The sequence below is a fragment of the Amblyomma maculatum genome, chromosome 3, assembly GCF_055883805.1.
Source record: "Amblyomma maculatum isolate TAMU_Amacu chromosome 3, ASM5588380v1, whole genome shotgun sequence".
Classification (NCBI taxonomy): Eukaryota; Metazoa; Arthropoda; class Arachnida; order Ixodida; family Ixodidae; genus Amblyomma; species Amblyomma maculatum.
Window position 1 is genome coordinate 136,431,897 of NC_139346.1, and position 19,187 is coordinate 136,451,083.

Consider the following 19,187-nt stretch of genomic DNA (forward strand, 5'->3'; position numbering starts at 1 on the left):
GTGCGCTTAATCACGGCCTGTATCCTACCATCTCCACTGGCCAGAGTTCCTTGGTTTCCATATGCTTAGAGATTCTGATTTGGACCACTTTTTCCATGAGCTTTCACAAACAAGAGGTGAGAGATATGGGCCTCATGTTGGATAGTTCAAGTTTCTTGCCAGGGTTAAGAATAAGGACCAATCTGGAGATTTTTCACTCCTCTGAGATTTCGGCACCTTCCCAAATTTTATTCATTACTTCGCAAATAAAGTGTAAAGAGTCTTCGTCCATATTTTTAAGCATAGTGTTTGTAATATTGTCTGGCCCTGGAGCAGATCTCTTTTTAAGATCCTGCGTTACCGCTCTAATTCCTGCCAATTCAATTGGAGCATCTATGGCCTTATTCTGACCTTATCCGATCGCCACCAGTTTGTTCAGTACGGTGCCCACACTTCCAAAACTGCACCCGTCCTTTCAGGTGTACCTCAGGGCTCCGTTTTAGCCCCTATCCTGTTCCTTCTGTTTATAAACGACATAACTAGCAAGGTGGAATCCAAGATTAGGTTATTCGCAGACGACTGCGTTCTATATAGAGAAGTGCAAAAGCGCCAAGATCAAATTGCTCTTAACAAGGATTTCAATTTCATAGTCCAATGGTGCTCAAACTGGCAAATGGCCGTCAACCTTAATAAAACAGTATCAATGTCAATTACAAAAAAGAAATCCAAGCTTTGTTTTTCGTACAGTTGCGACAACATCATCCTGAACTCTGTCACTCAGTATAAGTATTTGGGCGTCGTAATATCACCAGATCTCGGATGGGCGGCTCATGTGGAATATGTGGCAAACAAAGCGATGCGGAAGCTAATGTTCCTGAAAAGGACCTTGCGCTACTCTACAAAGGAAGCCAAGCTTCTGGCTTATGAGACGATTATACGCCCAGCAGTTGAATACGCGAACGTGGCGTGGTTTCCATTCACCCAAAATCAAATATCTACGCTCGAAGCTGTGCAGCGAAAAGCCGCGCGTTTTATCTGTAACAGATATAGGCGAACCGACTCGCCGACGCAGATGCTGGCCGAGATCGGTATTCATACATTATCTAGCCGAGCGATGCTACAGCGTCTCAAATTTCTGTATCTCATCCTGCATAACAAGATTAAAGTAAATCCTGACCCCTATATTTCTTTTAATACCTCCAGAGAAACCCGTCATAAGCATCATCTCACACTTCAAGAATATTTTTGTGCTAATAACACATACAGTTTCTCGTTTTTCCCGCGAGCTGTGCGAGACTGGAACTCTTTAGATCAGGAAGTGGTCTCGCAGTCCACTATCGACAAATTTGTTGAACTTGCCGGAAATTGTATATTGTCAACCACGAGGAAGTGATGACATCATTATGTGTTTGTTTTATTTTCTATGTATAATGTGAACCTGTGATGACGTCAACGACATAACTAGCAACTATGAATGATATAACATAACTATGAATGACTGTATCTTTCATTTTTTATATGCTTGTTGCTTCCTTTTCTTTTTGCTAGTATTGTAAGAGTTTTCGATTTTACCCTTCTGTACATATGTGTGTATGCCTGTATGAGCAAAGAACCCACTTCTGTAAAAATCCCTGATTGGGATTGACAGTATCTGAAAATAAATAAATAAAATTCTCGGGCCCGGTATAGCAGGGTAAAGGGGGTCGGCATCCTGACATTTATTTATTTATTTATTTATTTATTTATTTATTTATTTATTTATTTATTTATTTATTTATTTATTTCAAGTGCATTTCATTTTTTACACTTCAGGAAGGAGGCCAAAAGGCACGACGCCTGACGTGGGCCTTCCTCCCTGGGGGAAGCAAATTGTATTTGGCACATGTATACAAAACAAGCAAATACGATATGTGTAGCGGTCATCATGACATCAGTTTCCACAACATGTATATGTTGTCCTAATTGCATCTAGCAGCTCCTCGTTTGCCCCCTTGGAACTTATGCTTGATCTTAATCTGGTCTAGTCTGGTCCGTCTCTTAGTATTATTGGGATCAATGAGGTAGCGGAGGATAGCCCAGGTCTTGGGCTGCATACCGCTCAATATCCTTATTAAGGTTCGCAACCCCTCTTCTGAGATTTCTGTTCCATTTTTTAGTTTTCCACCTTCCCTCCAATTCCCTCTTGGATTTAAGGAGATGTAGGAGGTGTTTGTCTAATATTGGGACTTGGAGATTCGTTGCATGTTCTTCCGTGGCCTCCTTTACATGCCGATTAAATTCTTGTTGCCACTCAGTCAGTGAAGACCAGGACTTATTACGTGCAGCCCCTCTGATGGAGCGAAATGTATCCCAATCTATTATTTTGGCTCGTAACACGGTATCCCGAAGATTAAATCTGAGCCGAATTTCTATGACCATGTGATCGCTGCCATAGTTTTTTTCCCGTGTTGCACCATTCAACTGGGCCGCATCTGTGAGTTAGTGTAAGATCGGGCGTGGTGTCTACAGACTTTGTTACCCATGCGCGTCGGTGTCGCCGAATCCGTTATTAGAGACAGCCCATGGGATAATATGGATTCAAGCAGGATCTTCCCCTTCCGGCATTGTGTATCATATCCCCATTACTGGTGTTTAGCATTGAAGTCTCCACAGATTAGAAGTGGTTCGCAGCCGGCAACCTTTAGTGCTTTTTTTTGAATAAGAGCGAGAATTTCGCATTGATTTGTCTCGGTGGGCTGTATACATTGAGCACAAAGAGATTCCCTTTCTTATTATTTCCTGAATGGACTTCAATCAAAACTGCTTCAATGTTCCCATCTACCTCGTGTTGAGTAAGCGCCGTATTGTGCTCAACCAGAGTAGCCACCCGAGCCGAGTACCCCAGTGAGCTACGGAAACATTTGTATCCCTTGAGGCCAACATGTCTGGCGCTGGCCTCTTGTAATGCAATTACCAAGGGTGGTTTCTCGCTCGACTGTATGATCTGATGAAGGACCCCCCCCCCCTTTTTCCTACGAATCCCCTGCAGTTCCACTGCTGGATTACGCCATCTTTCCTCCTTGAATTATTGTGTCCCCTGCCCATTTTGCCAGCCGTTGTTGGTAGCGCTTATGCCTGCGGCGAGAAGGGTTTGCTCCATTCTACCTAGGCTGCCCTCATGTGTCTCATTCTAACTTGCAGATTTTCCTGCCTATAGTTGGACCTCTCCATTAGTTCCTTAAGAGACCTTATGTCTACGGCAAGTTTGTCGAGATGCGTGTCCGCAGGCTTGGCCTTCTTTCTACTGGGGGCCCACTTTCGCGTTCTGGTTCGTTTTCACTCTCGAATGGGGAAGTTCCCTTATCTCACAATCTTTGGGCTTAATCAATCCTTTCCTCAACTCTTCATTTTCTTGCTCAATTTCCTCTAATTTCTGCACGAGTGCCTGATTCTCCCTGATTAGTCTTTCTATTTTACTTTAAAGACTCCCTTGATCAGTTACCTGCGTGTCCTTACCTCCTGCCAAGGTACTTTTCTGCTTGAGGGCCCATGGGTCCGCCGGGTCACGTACGAGTAATCCGAGGTTCGCCTTGGCTTGCTGTGGTGTTTTGCGTGGTCGGCCCCCTGCTCAGGTGCTAAGTTTCGGCCCGGGTGTAGCGTCCTCCTTCCCCGGTCTTGACTGCTGGCCCTGGCCTGGTGGCAGACTTGGAGCGGCTGCGGGAGCGGGAGATGGAGCATGCCTCCTTAGTTCTGAGGGTCTCGAACTTGTTCTTTACAGGAATTTGCCCCTGTTTAGGGGCGGTATCTTTCTTTCTCACTTTATTTTCAAAGAGTTTCTTTTTGACTATGTATGGGGTCCTGTAGATCTTGATGCAGCTCTTGTCCCCAAGGGGGTGCTGCACCTGACAAAGTGCACATTTAGGGGTGCACGTATGATCCGGCAGGGGATTTTTAACCCGCATCCTCGGCATTTGCTCATCTCGCGATTTGGACAGACGTCAGCCCTATGCCCGAATTGCCCGCATGTGATGCACACCTTGTATTTCGTTTTCAATAGTTTGCACTTGAGTGGCTTTGCCTTGAAGTTGACCGTCCAGGGTACCGTGTCTTCTACGAAACACTGAAACACAGTGCCGGTGTTCTCTCCCAGCCGCCTAGCATACGCAATGGCCGGATTTCCTGATCTATTCAGGATATTCAAGATTTATTGGTCCGAGAGGCCCGGCGGGATTCCGTAGATAACCCCCTTTCCGAATGTATCCGGCGTCACAAGGTAGGCTGTGACCGGGGATGTGCCTTCTTTATGCCGGAGGGCCACGATGCTTTGGTACTTTCTTGACCTTTCCTCCGACGCCGTGGAGATCAAAATGGTTTGATTCTTAAAATTGGTCGTTATTTGATCCCCTTGCATTTCCTCTTCGTGCATAGCCGCGGCTCTAGCGATGACATCGGTGAGCTCCGCCAACCCGTAGCCTTTGATTATCTTTTCTATGCCTCCGTGAGGTCTAAGTACGATTTTCGCCACTCTTTTGGTACCGGGAAAGTCCGGACAACTGAGGTTTTCGCTTCCTTGAGCGTCTTCGCTAGCAGCTTCGTCACTCTCGCGTCATTCGCTGCTTTAATTGTTTCCGCTTGTTCCTCAGAAACATATTTCCTTCTGAGCCTGATTTTCCAGTCATCTGCGCCTATCCCAGACGACAATTCTTGTGCGTCCATAGGAGCGTCACTTGGTTGCGAGGCAGGGAGCCGGCGTCTTCCGAAGCCGGCGTCTCCGACATGGTGGAGCCATTTGCGCCTATCCCGGCCGAAAATTCTTGTGCGTCCATAGGAGCGTCACTTGCTTGGTTGCGAGGCGAGGAACCGGCTTCTTCCTAGACCAGCGTCTCCGACATGGCGGAGCCGCAGGCTGCCCACGTGTACTGTGTGGCCGCGGCGGTTCAGGTCCGGCACAAAACACATAATATAAGTCATGAAAATCCTTTGCAGCACATAATATCCGAGTGCATGCAGTTCGGGCACACACCGATGGTTCACGAGGGTGAAAAGCAGGCGAGTATGATGAAGCAGAGCGCCGATGGAAGCAGATTAGGCGGAGCACGGAGACATGCGTCCTTCCTCGCCGGCCGCCAAAGGCCAAGTCCATCAAAATGTGAGGATTGGGCCAAATCGCTAATTCAAACCAAGAGCCGTTTTACGCTCAAACTCCAGACCACTAAAAACATCCCGGAAGTAGACAATCACCTTTTACACTTGTGGGGAGCCAGGAGATCTTTTACTAAGAGATGGAAAAGACAAAAACACAACCGTAAGTTTAAAATTAGAATTGCTCAGATTGCCAAGCAGGCGGAAACGTATGCGTGGTCTTTAACAAAACCCAACTGGGTACCCAGATGTGATTCCCTCCAAGGCACCCTCAGCACGAAAAGTACATGGAGCCTTTTGAGGTGCCTCATTGAACCTAATAAATCCAAAAGCGAACCGAGCAGGAACTTGTGGAGGGCATTCAATGACTTCAAAGGCACGGATGAACAGTTCACCGACAAACTAAAAGAGAGATACTTATGTACGACCGTAGACGAAGATGAAGAATTTGTAACATACACTGGAGAGAAAACCCCAAAATTAGATGCAGAATTCACTGTCGGGGAAATTAAAACCGCAATAATGAGTATGAGGCGAGGAACGACACCGGGAGAAGACCAGATAATGGTTGGCCTTCTGGCCAACCTCAATGATTAAACTCTACAAGATTTTACGACCTACAATAATGATTGCTGTTACTCGGGAGTGCTACCTAATGACTGAAAAACATCCATAGTTCATCGCCAAGCCCGGCAAAAAGATAAACACAGACAATTTAAGACCAATCTCTCTCACTTTCTGCGCCGGTACGCTCATGGAGATGGTAGTGAGGCAAAGGCTGTCCGATTATTTGGAACAGCACGAGCTGCTGCCGCCCTCTATGTTCGGCTTCCGACCCCATTTATCAGAACAGGATGTACTGCTCCAAATCAATGGGAAAATCATTGATTCCCCTTTCGGGAGTTCATGAGACAGGACTACTTTAGCCCTTGATCTGAAGGGGGCCTTCGACTATGTTAAACACAGTAGAATTCTGAAAACTTTAAATGCCACCAATTGCGGCGAGAAAACATTTAGCTGCATAAAAAACTGCTTCGAAAATCGGAAATCTTATATCAGATTGGGCAACAAAACATTCGGACCCATCGATATGGGAACCCCAGGAACGCCTCAAGGAGCTGTTCTCTCTCCGCTACTCTTTAACGTTGCCCTCCTGGGGCCTCCCAGAGAGGCTCAACGCTGTGGATGGCATACGCCACGCCATCTATGTGGACATTGCTATCTGGTCGTCCCGGGGCAACCTAGGGCAGATGGAAGAGACCCGAGGCCGCCTCGGTAGTAGAAAACTACGCTCGAGAGTGAGGTCTAGAGTGCCCTCCGAATAAATCAGAACTTTTGCATATTGCAAAGTACAAAGATCCAGGACAATACATACACATTTACGTAAACGGCAATCTGACACCAGAGGTACAGTTTACTGTACCAGAGGTGAACACACTTCGGATATTCGGATTACAAATTGATAACCAGGATAACAATGCCACAGCCCGGAAAAAACTGAAGTCGACCTGCAAACAAATTAGTAGGATTATTGGCAGGATATCCGGCAAGCACGGTGGACTTCTTGAAAAAGAAACCGTTCGCCTGGTTCAGGCGTTCGTCGTTAGTCGTGTGGTGTACGTTACGCCCTACCTCAAGCTGAGGAAGAGCGACCGTGGGACGCTCGAAGCGATGATTCGGGCGCCGGTTGAAAAGGCTCTAGGCCTCCCGGCCAGAGCGTCTACAGAGCGCTTGCTCCAACTTGAGATCCATAATACAATAGGGGAAGTGATTAAGGCGCACAGAACAAGCCAAATTGCTAGGCTATCGGTGACCAGCACGGCAGGCAAGTCCTCCAAGACCTTAATCTCAGGCTTCTTCCAACCACAGAAAACAGGCTGGACATCCCGGAAGTGTGGAAAAATACTTTGACGGTTAAGCCGCTCCTCAAAAAAACATGAGTTGAGAGTATAATCAGGGGAGGCGTGAAGCCAGGGCAAAATGTATAGAAAATAACTATGGCAGGTGCCCCGCCGGGGTGGTGCAGTGGTAAGACGCCTGACTACTGTGCCGAAGTACCCTGGTTCGAACCCGACCTCGGCGGCTGCGTTGCGATGGAGGCGAAACGAAGAGGCGTCCGTGTGTTGTGTGATGTCAGTGCGTGTTAAAGATCCCCAGGTTGTCGAAATTACTCCGTAGCCCTCTACTACGCCTCCCCTTTCTCTTTTTCCGCTTTCACTCTCTCCTTCATTCCTTCCCTTACGGCGCGGTTCAGGTGTCCGCAGAGCAAGTGTGACAGATACTGCGCCTTTCCCTTTCTGTGAACCAATAATTATAACTATGGAAGGAAGACAGGCACATATTACGCGAGTCCCACCGAGGATCGCATCTGCGCCATTGCTGTCGTGCACGAAGGAAGGCAAGTGGCTGGGCTCTCAGTAAAAAACTAACGACGTACTCATGTTGGAAAAGGGGACGATTGCACTGGCCGCCACCCACTGCGACGCATCCTACAAAATATCCGACTCGCAACAGGCCTGCCGAAATTACGTGCGGAGTAGGATAGCGCCACTCGCCCGCAGAATATTATTGGCACATACGAAAAATTCAGATTCGGCTATCAGTAAAAAATAGGCTATATGGGTGCCCGGTCACCAGGGGGTGGAGGGCAACGAGACCGCTCACGCGGCTGCCCGAGCGTTCCTCCCCCGGGGTTCCGCTCAATCCTCCGATTCTACCGAGGCAACCATACCAATCCCATTCTAACTTATGCGGACATTACAAATTATTTACGCCTCTGCAGGAGGGCACTCGCGGGACCCGCCAAAGGTCTCGACAGATCTGAGGAGTGCCACCTTAGACGGCTCCAAACCGTGTGTTTTCTAAATCCCGCCATACTAAAACACATGGACCCGACATTCACGGGCAGATGCAAATTCTGCGGGCATGTATGCTGACCTATACCAGATGATGTGAGCCTGCCAGCCAAATACAAATATAAAAGTTATAAAACAGCCAGCTAGAGAGGGCTGGGAGTCGGCCCTGTCCAGCTCGGACCTGGAGGCCCAGCGTGCCCTGGTCCATAGATCTCGGACAGCGGCGGCGGCCAATGGCGTCCTGGAATAGGGTCTGCCACTCAGCTCCACATCCATACACACCTCCCTTCCGAAATCATTTCATTGTCAATAAATGTTTTCTCCTCCTCCTCGCCGCTGCCTGGCGGAAGCACGCAGGAAACCGGAACGCGCTATGTATCCAGCGCTGCCAAATCTCTGTCTTCTGCTCTGGAAGTACCTGTACGAGCGTCTGGACACAGATGGGAAGGCGCGGTTCCTGCAGCGCTGGCATACAGGTTGTTCGTCCGGATGGTCCCGCCATGTCGGCACTGCTGTATTGAGTGTTATCAAGTGTCGTGTGGTGTTTGTTGTGAACATCCTCTTCTCTTTTTTCCCCTTTTTTCGGGAGGGGGGGGGGATGATGAAGCCTTAACACGTGCATGTTGTGTGCTTTCTAGCTTGGCATTAGTGCAATGGTCTTTTAAAGCGGAAAGATGTGCTAGTTGGTGATCCTTAGATTCAATGCACATGGCAACTAGCGCTAAAAACAGGGACAGAGGAGAAGCGGACACCACGTAGTGTTCGTGGTGTTCGCTTCTCTTCTGTCCCTGTCTTTAGCGCTAGTTGCCATGTGCATTGAATCTAAGTGCAATGGTCGTTGTGCAGGATGGACTTGCAGGTTGTATATCATTGTTTGATATAGTTTTGGACAGTGTGTATATCAGCATGTATGCTCAGTTTGTGGAGTTGCAATAAACTTCTCTCCAGTGTTTTCGCTTTTCCGGGCAATCAGTGTGTTTAAGTGTATACCCGTTAAAGATTTTGAATACAAAATGAACTGGAAAAAAAAAAAGAACTATACCTCGGCATGAACAGGGTCGAACAACCTACAAAGAAGCGGACACAGATTGATCGCCAATGCTCCTGCCGTGTCATTAAGTTATGAAAAATGCGACAAACTTTAAACTATCTAAGAACTGTTTTAGGAAAATGAACGCATTTATCAGTTCGCATGTATTGACTAGAATAAACTAAGAAGGAGAACATGCGCAAAAAAATGCACTGATTTTATTTTGTCACAAGCATACTTGAGGAAAAAACTAATATTAACGTTCCACAAAGCAGAAAAGCAGCCGTTGGCACCAGAGGACTAGAATATTATATAGCTTAAAATTCTGAAATTTCCCAAAACTTATTTTTGCGTGGTTGATGTGCAGGGGAATTTGTAAACATTGAACTGCACATTAAAGCTCAGATGGAAGAAAAAAGCTCAGGTAAGAGTAAGCACGAAACAATACAAGATAAGCACACAGAATTGTGGCCTGAACGTTTGGACACGTTTCGGATCTAAGAAAAATAAATGAGATAACCCTCAAATAGTGCTACAGAATTCACTTAAATTAAAATGCAAGTTCAGAAGTATTTAAAACTACTGGAATAAACAAGAAAAAAAAAGCTCAAGATCGTTGGCAGACCTTATTTTCTCTTGACTTATTGCGAAAAAAATGAAATTAAGATGTGTACAGTAATTTCCAGATTATGTTCCGCGAGTATACCTTTCTAAAAGATAACATTTTTCGTCATGCCGACACTCTATGTGGGCGGACTATATACATTTATTTTTTCACATCGTTTGTCAGAGCTTGAGAAGCCAACCGGTGGCTAAGAAAAAAAAATTAAAAGGAGACATGTGCTGAATGGGTGACGACGCCACGTTAACGTGCTAAATACCTAAGAAAAATTAGCTCTGATATAGAATCAACTTCGATATGCCGGCGATTGCGGTCGCAGTAGCTAACATTTGCTGATTTGCGGCACTTGTATTTGAGACGACATGCACAAAACCTAATGTGTAAAAATAAGTAATAGATATGCGAGCGCTTCAATGCAAACATAATGTCAGAGCTGGCACGGTTAGAACGGTTGCGATGGCTCGCAAAAAAAGTTAGAAGAGTTCAATACTGCTGAACCGAATATTGAGCGAAAGCAATAGCTGCAGGTGACCGAGCATTCTTCTTCTTCTTCTTCCTCAGCCCACACATAAAGCCCCTCTTTAACCAAGTCGTATGAATGTGCCTTATTGGCCTATAGGGGTAACGTGAATGCCAGGGTCCTAGCAGGCTGATTCTGACATAACCGTCCCATGTGAAACGAGAGACCCAAGTTGGCAGCTCCTGCCATCTTGGTGTCGTCTACGGGGGTCGTCTAAAGGTCAAAGGTCAATGGTGGGCACCACTGGGCCACGCTGATGGCTCAAACTGCGAGAAGTATTGTTTTCGCAATAAAAAAAGAAAAGCATTTCTGCAGCATCCTGCCCCGAGAAAATTGATTTTGACGGTGTTCAAGAAGTGAAACCAATGCAGTGTGATACTACGAACGGCTTTACATTTCTACAATAATATGAGCACTTACCCATTTCGTAATGCTTGCTCACAATCTGAGAAAAAAAAAAAGACTCTTTTCGACACAAATTCCTCTCTGCGGGTTATGCAATGAGTGCTGGTATGTACGTAAAAAACAAAGCCGATTTTGAGCCACAATTTGCCCCTGGCGACTATGCAGCTGCTGCGGAATATAGCCTAGAATTTGTGGTAAATTAAATCGGTAAATCAAATGAAGGTAAGCTCCTGTATTCTGTGCACATTGAGCCTAATCCTGCTATTGGTGTGCACTCGGCCGAACTATGACCGCTTGCTCTCACATGCGGCAGTGGAGGCCGCAACACATATGGCAGCAACCCAGAACTATGAAAAGTGTCATTTATGTCTTTTATAACCACATAAATATAAAGCCACGTTTGAATGAGTGGCGTACAGCTAATAAAAATGCTGTTTGCTTCTTCAATGTAGCTATGAACCTTGATTAATATAAGTAATTGATATTTTCACTTTTTTTTCCGAAATAGGGGGGGGGGGACACGTTTTTTTTTTTTGGCCCTCAAACTTTCCTAAACTTCTTCGCTCCTAGGTCCTAATGTCGGGTACAGCACAGTTTTTCAGCTGTTGGCAAAACAAGCGTATCTAATGGCGGAAATCTTCACGTTTCTGATAAAGCATAATCAAATCTTGGATAAGCTAACATTGTCCTTTAAGCGGCAGAGGTGCCGTTTGAAAAAGCGTCCGACGCCGAGCGCAACGCGACGGCACCTCAAACGAAGGGAACGAGTTTTTCCTACCTGCAGTAATTCAGGAGCTCGCAAGTTACAATAAAAATAACGTAAATAATTCTTAGAAACATTGTTATTTCGTCGATTGGGATGCGGAACCATTAACAAAATCTGATACAAAAAATATGCTTCGAATGTCGACGTTGTCATGGCTGCAGCTGCAGGGTTTTGTCGTCTTGCTGCCGCCGAGGTGTGCAGGAACAGCGTTGACAATCATGCGTACAGCTCGCGTGACATGCTTTGGAGAGTTAACATAAAAGAACAGCTTACGACTGATCATTTATTCCGTCTTATGCTCTAGCAGCTTCTTTTGCGACCGGTAGCCACTGATCGTCTATACAGCGTCATTGTTACGGCTGCCAACTGCGACAGGCCTAATGTCCGGTGCTTGCCGGTTGCATCTGCTCCTTGCTTGATTTCTATGCAGCGCGATTGCTTTTCACCTCGAGGATTTCACAGTGAAAGGGGACTCCTTGGAGGTCGGCAAGCAGGCGCAGCTTTCATGCCATCCACGGTTGCTCGGACCACCGTGCAGCGACCAAGAAGCGAGAATGCGCCGGTCGTTGCAAAGAGCAGAATCGGAAACATGAGACGCGGCATTCGTGCTTCAGGCCAAATCCCCCGACTTCGGCGGAGCAAATATCGTTGCTCCAAGGAGCGATCCGGGATCCACGCCTGATCCCAATCTGCCATTGGAATAGGCAGCTCTCGCTCCCATTCTGCCATTGGAATACAACTGCCCCAAACGGAGCAGGAAAACTTGATCCGGATCTGCCACTGGAATTCAGCATTAGAATTATGGGAAGTCGTCACCGTTTGCCACCACTTCCACTTCATACATGGCACGAAACAGCCATTTGGCGAGCCTGGGGCTAGTCAACTCTAAATAACACATGCTTAAAACACTGCATAAAGCTGGCAAGAAAAAAGGCATTAGAGCGAAAAACTAAGCTGGTCGACGGAACGCGACCACGGAATCGGAGCAACGATACTAATCCATTTCAGTCCGCATCATTCACTGCTCTCTCTTGAGCATTTTTTTTTTGTATAGAGCCATGAAAAACTTCATCGTCCTTTCTTACCAAGGAAAAAAAAAGTTATAGCGCTTGACTAACCAACAGCGCGTTTTTTTGTCTTTATAGGCAAAGAAACGTAAGTACATACCATAAACCGTATTGTTAGCGTTTTATTTTCTTCTAGAAGCGCATGCTAATAGTCACACAAATGCCTCCTTTTCGCCAAACATAATACTAGATGAAGGACACGTATAAACAAGTTATTTATATTCAAGGTATGCTATTGGGTGTTGTAATAAGATGTATTCTTTGTTTTGTATTTAGGCTACCACCTGAAGTATAAAATGACTTTAATAGTAAAGACAGCTCAGACCCATCTACTTTCCTTTTTCAGCCGTTCTATAGGACACAACGATTCATCAGTTTACAGCGATTTTACTGAGAGATCGCTCGTGCTCCGGCTCGCTGCGTCGCAGTAATGGTCAACGATGCCTTGAGTCACTTCGATGAAAAAAAATAACAATCCCTTTATTGCACTACCTTTAGATTAATTTATTCTCTAAAAATATGCATGTTTTCACTATGCAGATGCAGATCACTGTGCAGACGCAGATCAACATGCAGATCACTGTGCCTAGATTGCTGCAACGACGAATGCGAGGATGAAGCTTAGAAAAAGAAGGCTTGCTCGCTCGTGCCTTACAGTGTGCCACAGCGGTTCTGTTACCATAGCTTTTATTATTGCACTACTTTCTCACAGTGTGCCTGCTGTACTGCCTCCGTTCTTCAGCCTCCGCAATTGTGACCTCTTCCCATGCGCCGCCACGAAGAACAACGACTTCAGGGACCGCGAGGACTAGGTGAGGTGCGCTTGCCTTGTCCGATTACTGCTTCGAACTACGGCCAATGCCACGCCCCCAGAGTGCCAGCGTTTGCAATAGTGCTGCTGTCCACCGCTGGTTGCGCTATTCTGCTCGGCTTCAGCGGTTTGGTCTACACTGCCGTGATCCATGATGAGCCCGTTACGCAAGGCTCGCACCAGCATAGTCCCGGTAGCAACGTGGAACTCGCCAAGCCGATCATGGACGATGACGGGTGCGGGTCACAGCTTTGCCAGTGGAACAGGGACTACCTCCGCCGCGCCGCTGATGTGACCAGGGAACCATGCGACGACTTTTACGCACACGCTTGTAACGCCCAACGCTGGTTTCGAATGGGCACCGCGTCCACCAGGCCATTCGCAGAACTTGCCACAGCACAGCTGATGATAGACATAGAACAATTCTTCCGCTATTATGTACAGCTGAAAGGCACGCCAACTGATGACAACTTCCTGTCACAGATGATGTCGTTCTACGGGGCTTGCCGAAACGTTACGGGCCCCCGGGTGAACATCTCGAGTGAGCTTGGAGAGATCTTTGGTGCGATCGGACTACCCGGCGTACTACCAGTACTGGAAGTCGCTCGGGGACAGCTGATTCATCTAGTAGCCACCGGTGACAGATATTTGGCCCTGCATTCATTGTTCAAGGTCAGAGTGTTGCATCGAAGAGAATCGAGAGCGGTTGATGGTTTCGACATTGTGCTGTCTGCGCCACAAACGCTGTACCGTCGCTTTCTCACAAACTTCCTAGACTCGACCGATTCAACATATGCTGATTTTGTGGCCAAGACGCTCAGTCTCTCGACTATGGCGAACACCCGCTCGGTAGCAAGAAAGATAATGCAGCTCGAGAAGAGACTAGAGCGTTTCATGCTGGCCTCGGATGAAGAACTCATGATGCCTCCTAGAGAGAAGTATACGACCCTTGACGAACTCTTTTTCTCTCAAAACTGGGATTGGCCAACGTACTTCAACTCGCTCATGGCCAGTGCGAACGGTAACATTGGTAATGACACTAGAGTAGTGGTGAATGATGCGGTATTTCTTCGAAATTTTGGCTCCGTGCTTGGAGGCGCCTGGGATGCAATCGTCGCGAACTACATGGCCTACAAAGCCATAGTCGAGCTAGCGCCTGTTCTGGGGGAGGATGCAGATTACTTGCTCCAGTTCACTCACGACTATGATGTCCCAGACCTCGGTGAGCGACAAGCAGCGTGCCTGGTGCTAATGGAGAAACTGTTTAGATACGGCACAGGCATCGCTGCCAAGCTTACGCTTGGAAAGGAGTTTGCCACCACTCCGCGCAGTCACATGGATACTCAACTGGGGCATCTGTTCAACGCATCCAGACATATAATCGCCGACTTGGTCGACACTGGTCGCTCCTGGTTGGACGCTTTCGACAAGGACTCCGCGACCAGGAAACTGCGTCTCATGCGCTTCGAGTTCGGCGCCCAGTGCAACCTGGTGGAGTACGAGCTCTACCGACGCAATTTCATGCATCTGAACGTGACGTTCACATGGCCATTTGCAAATGAGAGCGAAAAGTACGCAGGGCATCTTTGGTTGAACCAACCACTCCCACGCATAGCGTTCGCCCTTTACTCAATGGCCTCGGCAGCATACTGGGACGCCTGGGGAAGCCACACCTCAAGGGCGTACAATAACCGTTACACTCTGACTGCTTTCCGGCCTGGTTACGAGCTCCAGCCCACCAGCAACCTATTAGTTCTGCCCCACGCAACGATAGCTTTCCTCAGTCAGCTCAGCAACCTAATCGAACCCGTTATGTACAGCGTAGTGGCGGCAGACATAATCCGTGGTCTTCTGGAAGCTCTATCCAGAAGCGGGTCTTCCATGGACGCTGAGCTTCGCTCCCACATTTGGTGGAGCATTGGAAGCCTGGAGGCGTACGAGAACATCAGCACGTGCATCGAATCCCAGCACTTGCCGCCCCTAGCCGAAGGTACTCGGATGAGCACCTTGGAAATGGACTTTTTGGACAGCGCCATCGCATACCCACTGTTCTTGGTTTACAGAGACGCGATGGCGAGTTACATTGGCTTTAACGTGAGTGTGAACAGTGGTGGGCACCGTGCTCGCCACTCCATGACGTTAGACCAGATGTACTTTTACAACTTTGCGACAGCCCACTGCGACTTCAGGGATCAAGAGTTGTGGCAGCAGCAGCGAAAGTTCCACATCACACCCGCTCCATGGCGCGTTAATGTGCCACTCATGAACCTGCCGGCTTTCGCGGAAGCCTTTGATTGCAAGCCTGGCACCCGCATGAACCCGGCCAAGCGGTGCAACGTATGGAAGTAACAATACGGCTCGTAGAATTAACTTCATCACACCAGCGGCAGCACGCCGTTTATTTGCAATAAATTATGAAAACCTCTGTGATCTCGTGTGGGAAATATAATGTTAGGGGCGCAAGACACATGAGATAAGTGTTTTGAGGACGCCAGGACCGATTTCTATCTATTTTGCGCACAACTACCAAACAACATACTGCAAGATTTCACCAACTTGCGAAAATTGCTTCAAATCAAAACCTGCATTATAGGCACGAAAACCGGTAATTCTAAAGAGATCAATTTGTAGCGTTATAGGCTCATATGTTTAGATGTTTAAAATGGACTGAAAACCACAATAAAAAGGGACACCGTTATATGCAAAGAGTACGGCCGTTCATTTATTTGCTGCCGAAAGCAAACCAACTGATGCAGCCCAACAAATAGGCCAGCAAAAACACACTACGGTAATGAAACTCTCGGGGGGTCATATGTCTTGGAAGAAACTATAGGGTGCGTGTTGGCAAACTTAGTCCTTTGCAGCCACGTACCAGTCCCCCTAAGATGTTCATCAGTTCAGTTCAGTTCAGTCGTTCAGTCGTGTCCGACTCTTCGTGACCCTATGGACCATTTCACGCCACGCTTTCCGGTCTCTCACTATCTTCCTAACATCACATAACTTCATCTGCAGTGCCTCGAGGATGCCATCTAACCATCGTGTTCGCTGCCTACCCCTTCTCCGGCGACCGTCAACCTTTCCCAACATCAAATCTTTCTCCAGCGACTCCTCTCTTCTCATCAGATGACCAAAGTAGCTGAGTTTTAACTTTAGAATTTGACCCTCCAATGAGCAGTCAGGGTTTATGGTCGACAATATTGACTGATTTGATCTTCTGGCAGTCCAAGGAACTCTCAAGAGTCTTCGCTAGCACCACAATTCAAACGCGTCAATTCTTCGGCGGTCAGCCTTTTTCACAGTCCAACTCTCGCATCCATACATCACAACTGGAAAGACCATAGCACGAGTTATACGGATCTTGGTTGGCAGACTAATGTCTCTGCTCTTTACTAGGCGGTCAAGGCTAACCATTGCTCTCTTTCCCAGAAGCAGGCGTCTCCTAATTTCATGGCTGCAGTCTCCTTCCGAGGTAATCTTGGAGCCCAAGAAGAGAAAATCTGTCACAGCTTCCACTTCTTGTCCATTGATGCTCCAGGACTTGATAGGGCAAGATGCCATGATCTTTGTCTTTTTGATGTTCAGTTTAAGCCCAAACTTCTCACTCTCTTCTTGTACGCGCATCAGAAGTCTCTTGAGTTCCAAAGATGTTCATCACCTTCTGAGAAATCTGTCATGAAGGAACACATCATTTGTCGAAGCGTAAGCCAATACAACATTCTGGGGGTCACTTCGGTATCCTGACGTGCGATAATGCGAAATCATTTGAGCCTAAGTTTGATTGTTCGGTGGTCTGTCGCTGCTTCTGTAGATGCTCACGTTTGTACATGGGGCTTCGTCCGAACTCAGGCTGAACTGCATCATGTGTTTTTAATCGCCAACTGTGCATTATTTAAACGCTCCTCTGAATAAGTTTCAAACGTCGAAGTGTCGTACCAGGTATCAGGTGTCTCCCACTTGAAAACAAAGATGATATTCATAATATTGTAATTGCGTGGGGCTTGCATAGTGTATGGAGAGGTAGAATGGCGGTGCTTCATGCTGACCTTTATGCATGATCAGCGAGAGAATACTTTAAGGAACCCATTGCATGTATCACAGAAGTAGTACAGCTTGTGAATCCAGCACCTGACTGCCCTCCGCACACTGAAACAATAATGTCATTGTTATTGATAAACTTTCAAGCGATGTTACCTCACTCAAACATGGATGAGGGTTTTTATGTAAATAGTGTATATGTTGAATGCAACAAATGAAAAAAGCGTCGTGGCGGAGAGGGAGCGCACCCGTCCCAAACGCCGGTGGCTCGAGTTCGATTTCCTCATAGACCACAATTTTCTTCTTGTTCTAAAATCATTTCGATGCACATTTTCTGGTGACAGACCCTAGTCATGGCACACACAAGGTAAGAAAGGCTTTCGCGTTAGATGCAGTCCAGTCAGTTTTGGCCCTATTCCTTTATTTCGAATTAAGTTGGGCATCGCAGCACATTGCGTAAAACCGTACAGTACACTGAAAGTTAAGATGCATTTCTATATGAAGGGAGATTTTAAACCTTGGGGTAATCATTCCTTCATATGCCTCAAGCCGGAAGCTATCGTAACCGTTTTCTTAGTCTGTTGGAAAGCCTTTTTCTTTTTGGACATTCTACAATGAACGATTAGAAAATACCAACCAGTGGAGGCATTCGGAATTATATTTCTGCCCATTGCAAATGATGATGGGCTACCGCTGGACATGATCATGGCATTGGGCCTGCAGATTATTTGGCGGTTTTGGATGACTTTCTCATTCAGACATTGATGCGAGGAAAATAACTGAGTATTTTTGTGAATCCGTTGGCAGTATTATTGACAGCTTCAAGTCACAGGGCACAATGTCTGAGTAGCTTCCGAGAATGAAGTGTTGAATGAAGTGCATTACATGTGCGTGACGTTTAATGAATTACACAGACCACGGTGCCGTGACTTTTTGCCCCATGTTTTGTGTTTGTCCGTACTGGCGGATCCACTAATTAAACTACGGTCCATTTACCGTATATCGCCGCGAAGCTCTTCACTCTTTTGTTCATGCCGGATGCCACCGGGACGATGTTTTATCACTTTTAATACGAGATGCTTGAAGGTTTGCATTAAAAAATTAGTCACGCAGTATTTCTTTAACAACGTTGCATATTGCGTTTAGTGGCTTGTTCTCAAGCTTCCTTGCCAGCTATAAATTGAGTGCGTGTGAGAAAGGCAGGTATTCTGTTCTCGGACGAACGCCGCAGATGACAAAGCTGCCTCCGCGTAGTTGTGCGACTTTCTGTGAGCACAAATCAGTCCAAGAAAGAGATTGATTTACAAGCCTGTGGGCGACTCCATGACTACCAGGCTGCCTTCCTACGGTGTAAAAACGCCTACCAGCGCACGAGAGGTTGGTGATGCTACTGCAAACGTATTTAGTGACATTCATGTTTTCATTATTTTAAGCCTCTTTTAATACCGTAGACAGAGTTCATCACCCCACTCGTATTGGAAAACTTGTTGCTGCGCACATAATTCCACAAAACTCCAATTCGTTTGGAGACCAAACGTGGAAGGGAAGCACGCCATTGAAACCTTCATTAATTCCCAAAGTGCTGGTTGAATGAAATGCAGATGTCCATATGCTACGTGAAGGCGTGCAGTAACATCCAAAACCGGGGAGAGTTGAAAAATATATATATTTTTTGCGGCTCCCTCATCTAAACATGTGTTTCTGTGCATTGGTGGCTTTTTGTGTGCGCGCGCTTGTTTCTTGGACTACTTGTCCTAAGGCACTTGTTCTTGGTGCACAAACTGCAGGGCATCCATGTCCTCTGTGCGCATCCATCTGTTTTTCTCAGCATTTTTATTCTTGCTGTTCTCGTTTATAGATGGAAGTTTTATAGTGTGGCACATGTTTTGTCGTGCCACTTCGACGAAATAATGCCTCCGAGAGGCAATAAAGAGCGCTTCGAGTCTTCAAATACTTTTAAAATTATTAATTCCACA

At 46.7% G+C, this 19,187-nt stretch overlaps 1 protein-coding gene across 1 annotated transcript; it reads left to right on the forward strand.

Annotated features, from left to right (window-relative positions):
• The first annotated feature begins 13,398 nt into the window (after nt 1–13,398).
• On the forward strand, nt 13,399–15,525 carry LOC146196157 (neprilysin-1-like). Its single transcript, XM_084596935.1, has one exon. The coding sequence runs from the start codon at nt 13,399–13,401 to the stop codon at nt 15,523–15,525; it is 2,127 nt and encodes a 708-aa protein (XP_084453061.1).
• Nucleotides 15,526–19,187: the final 3,662 nt, after the last annotated feature.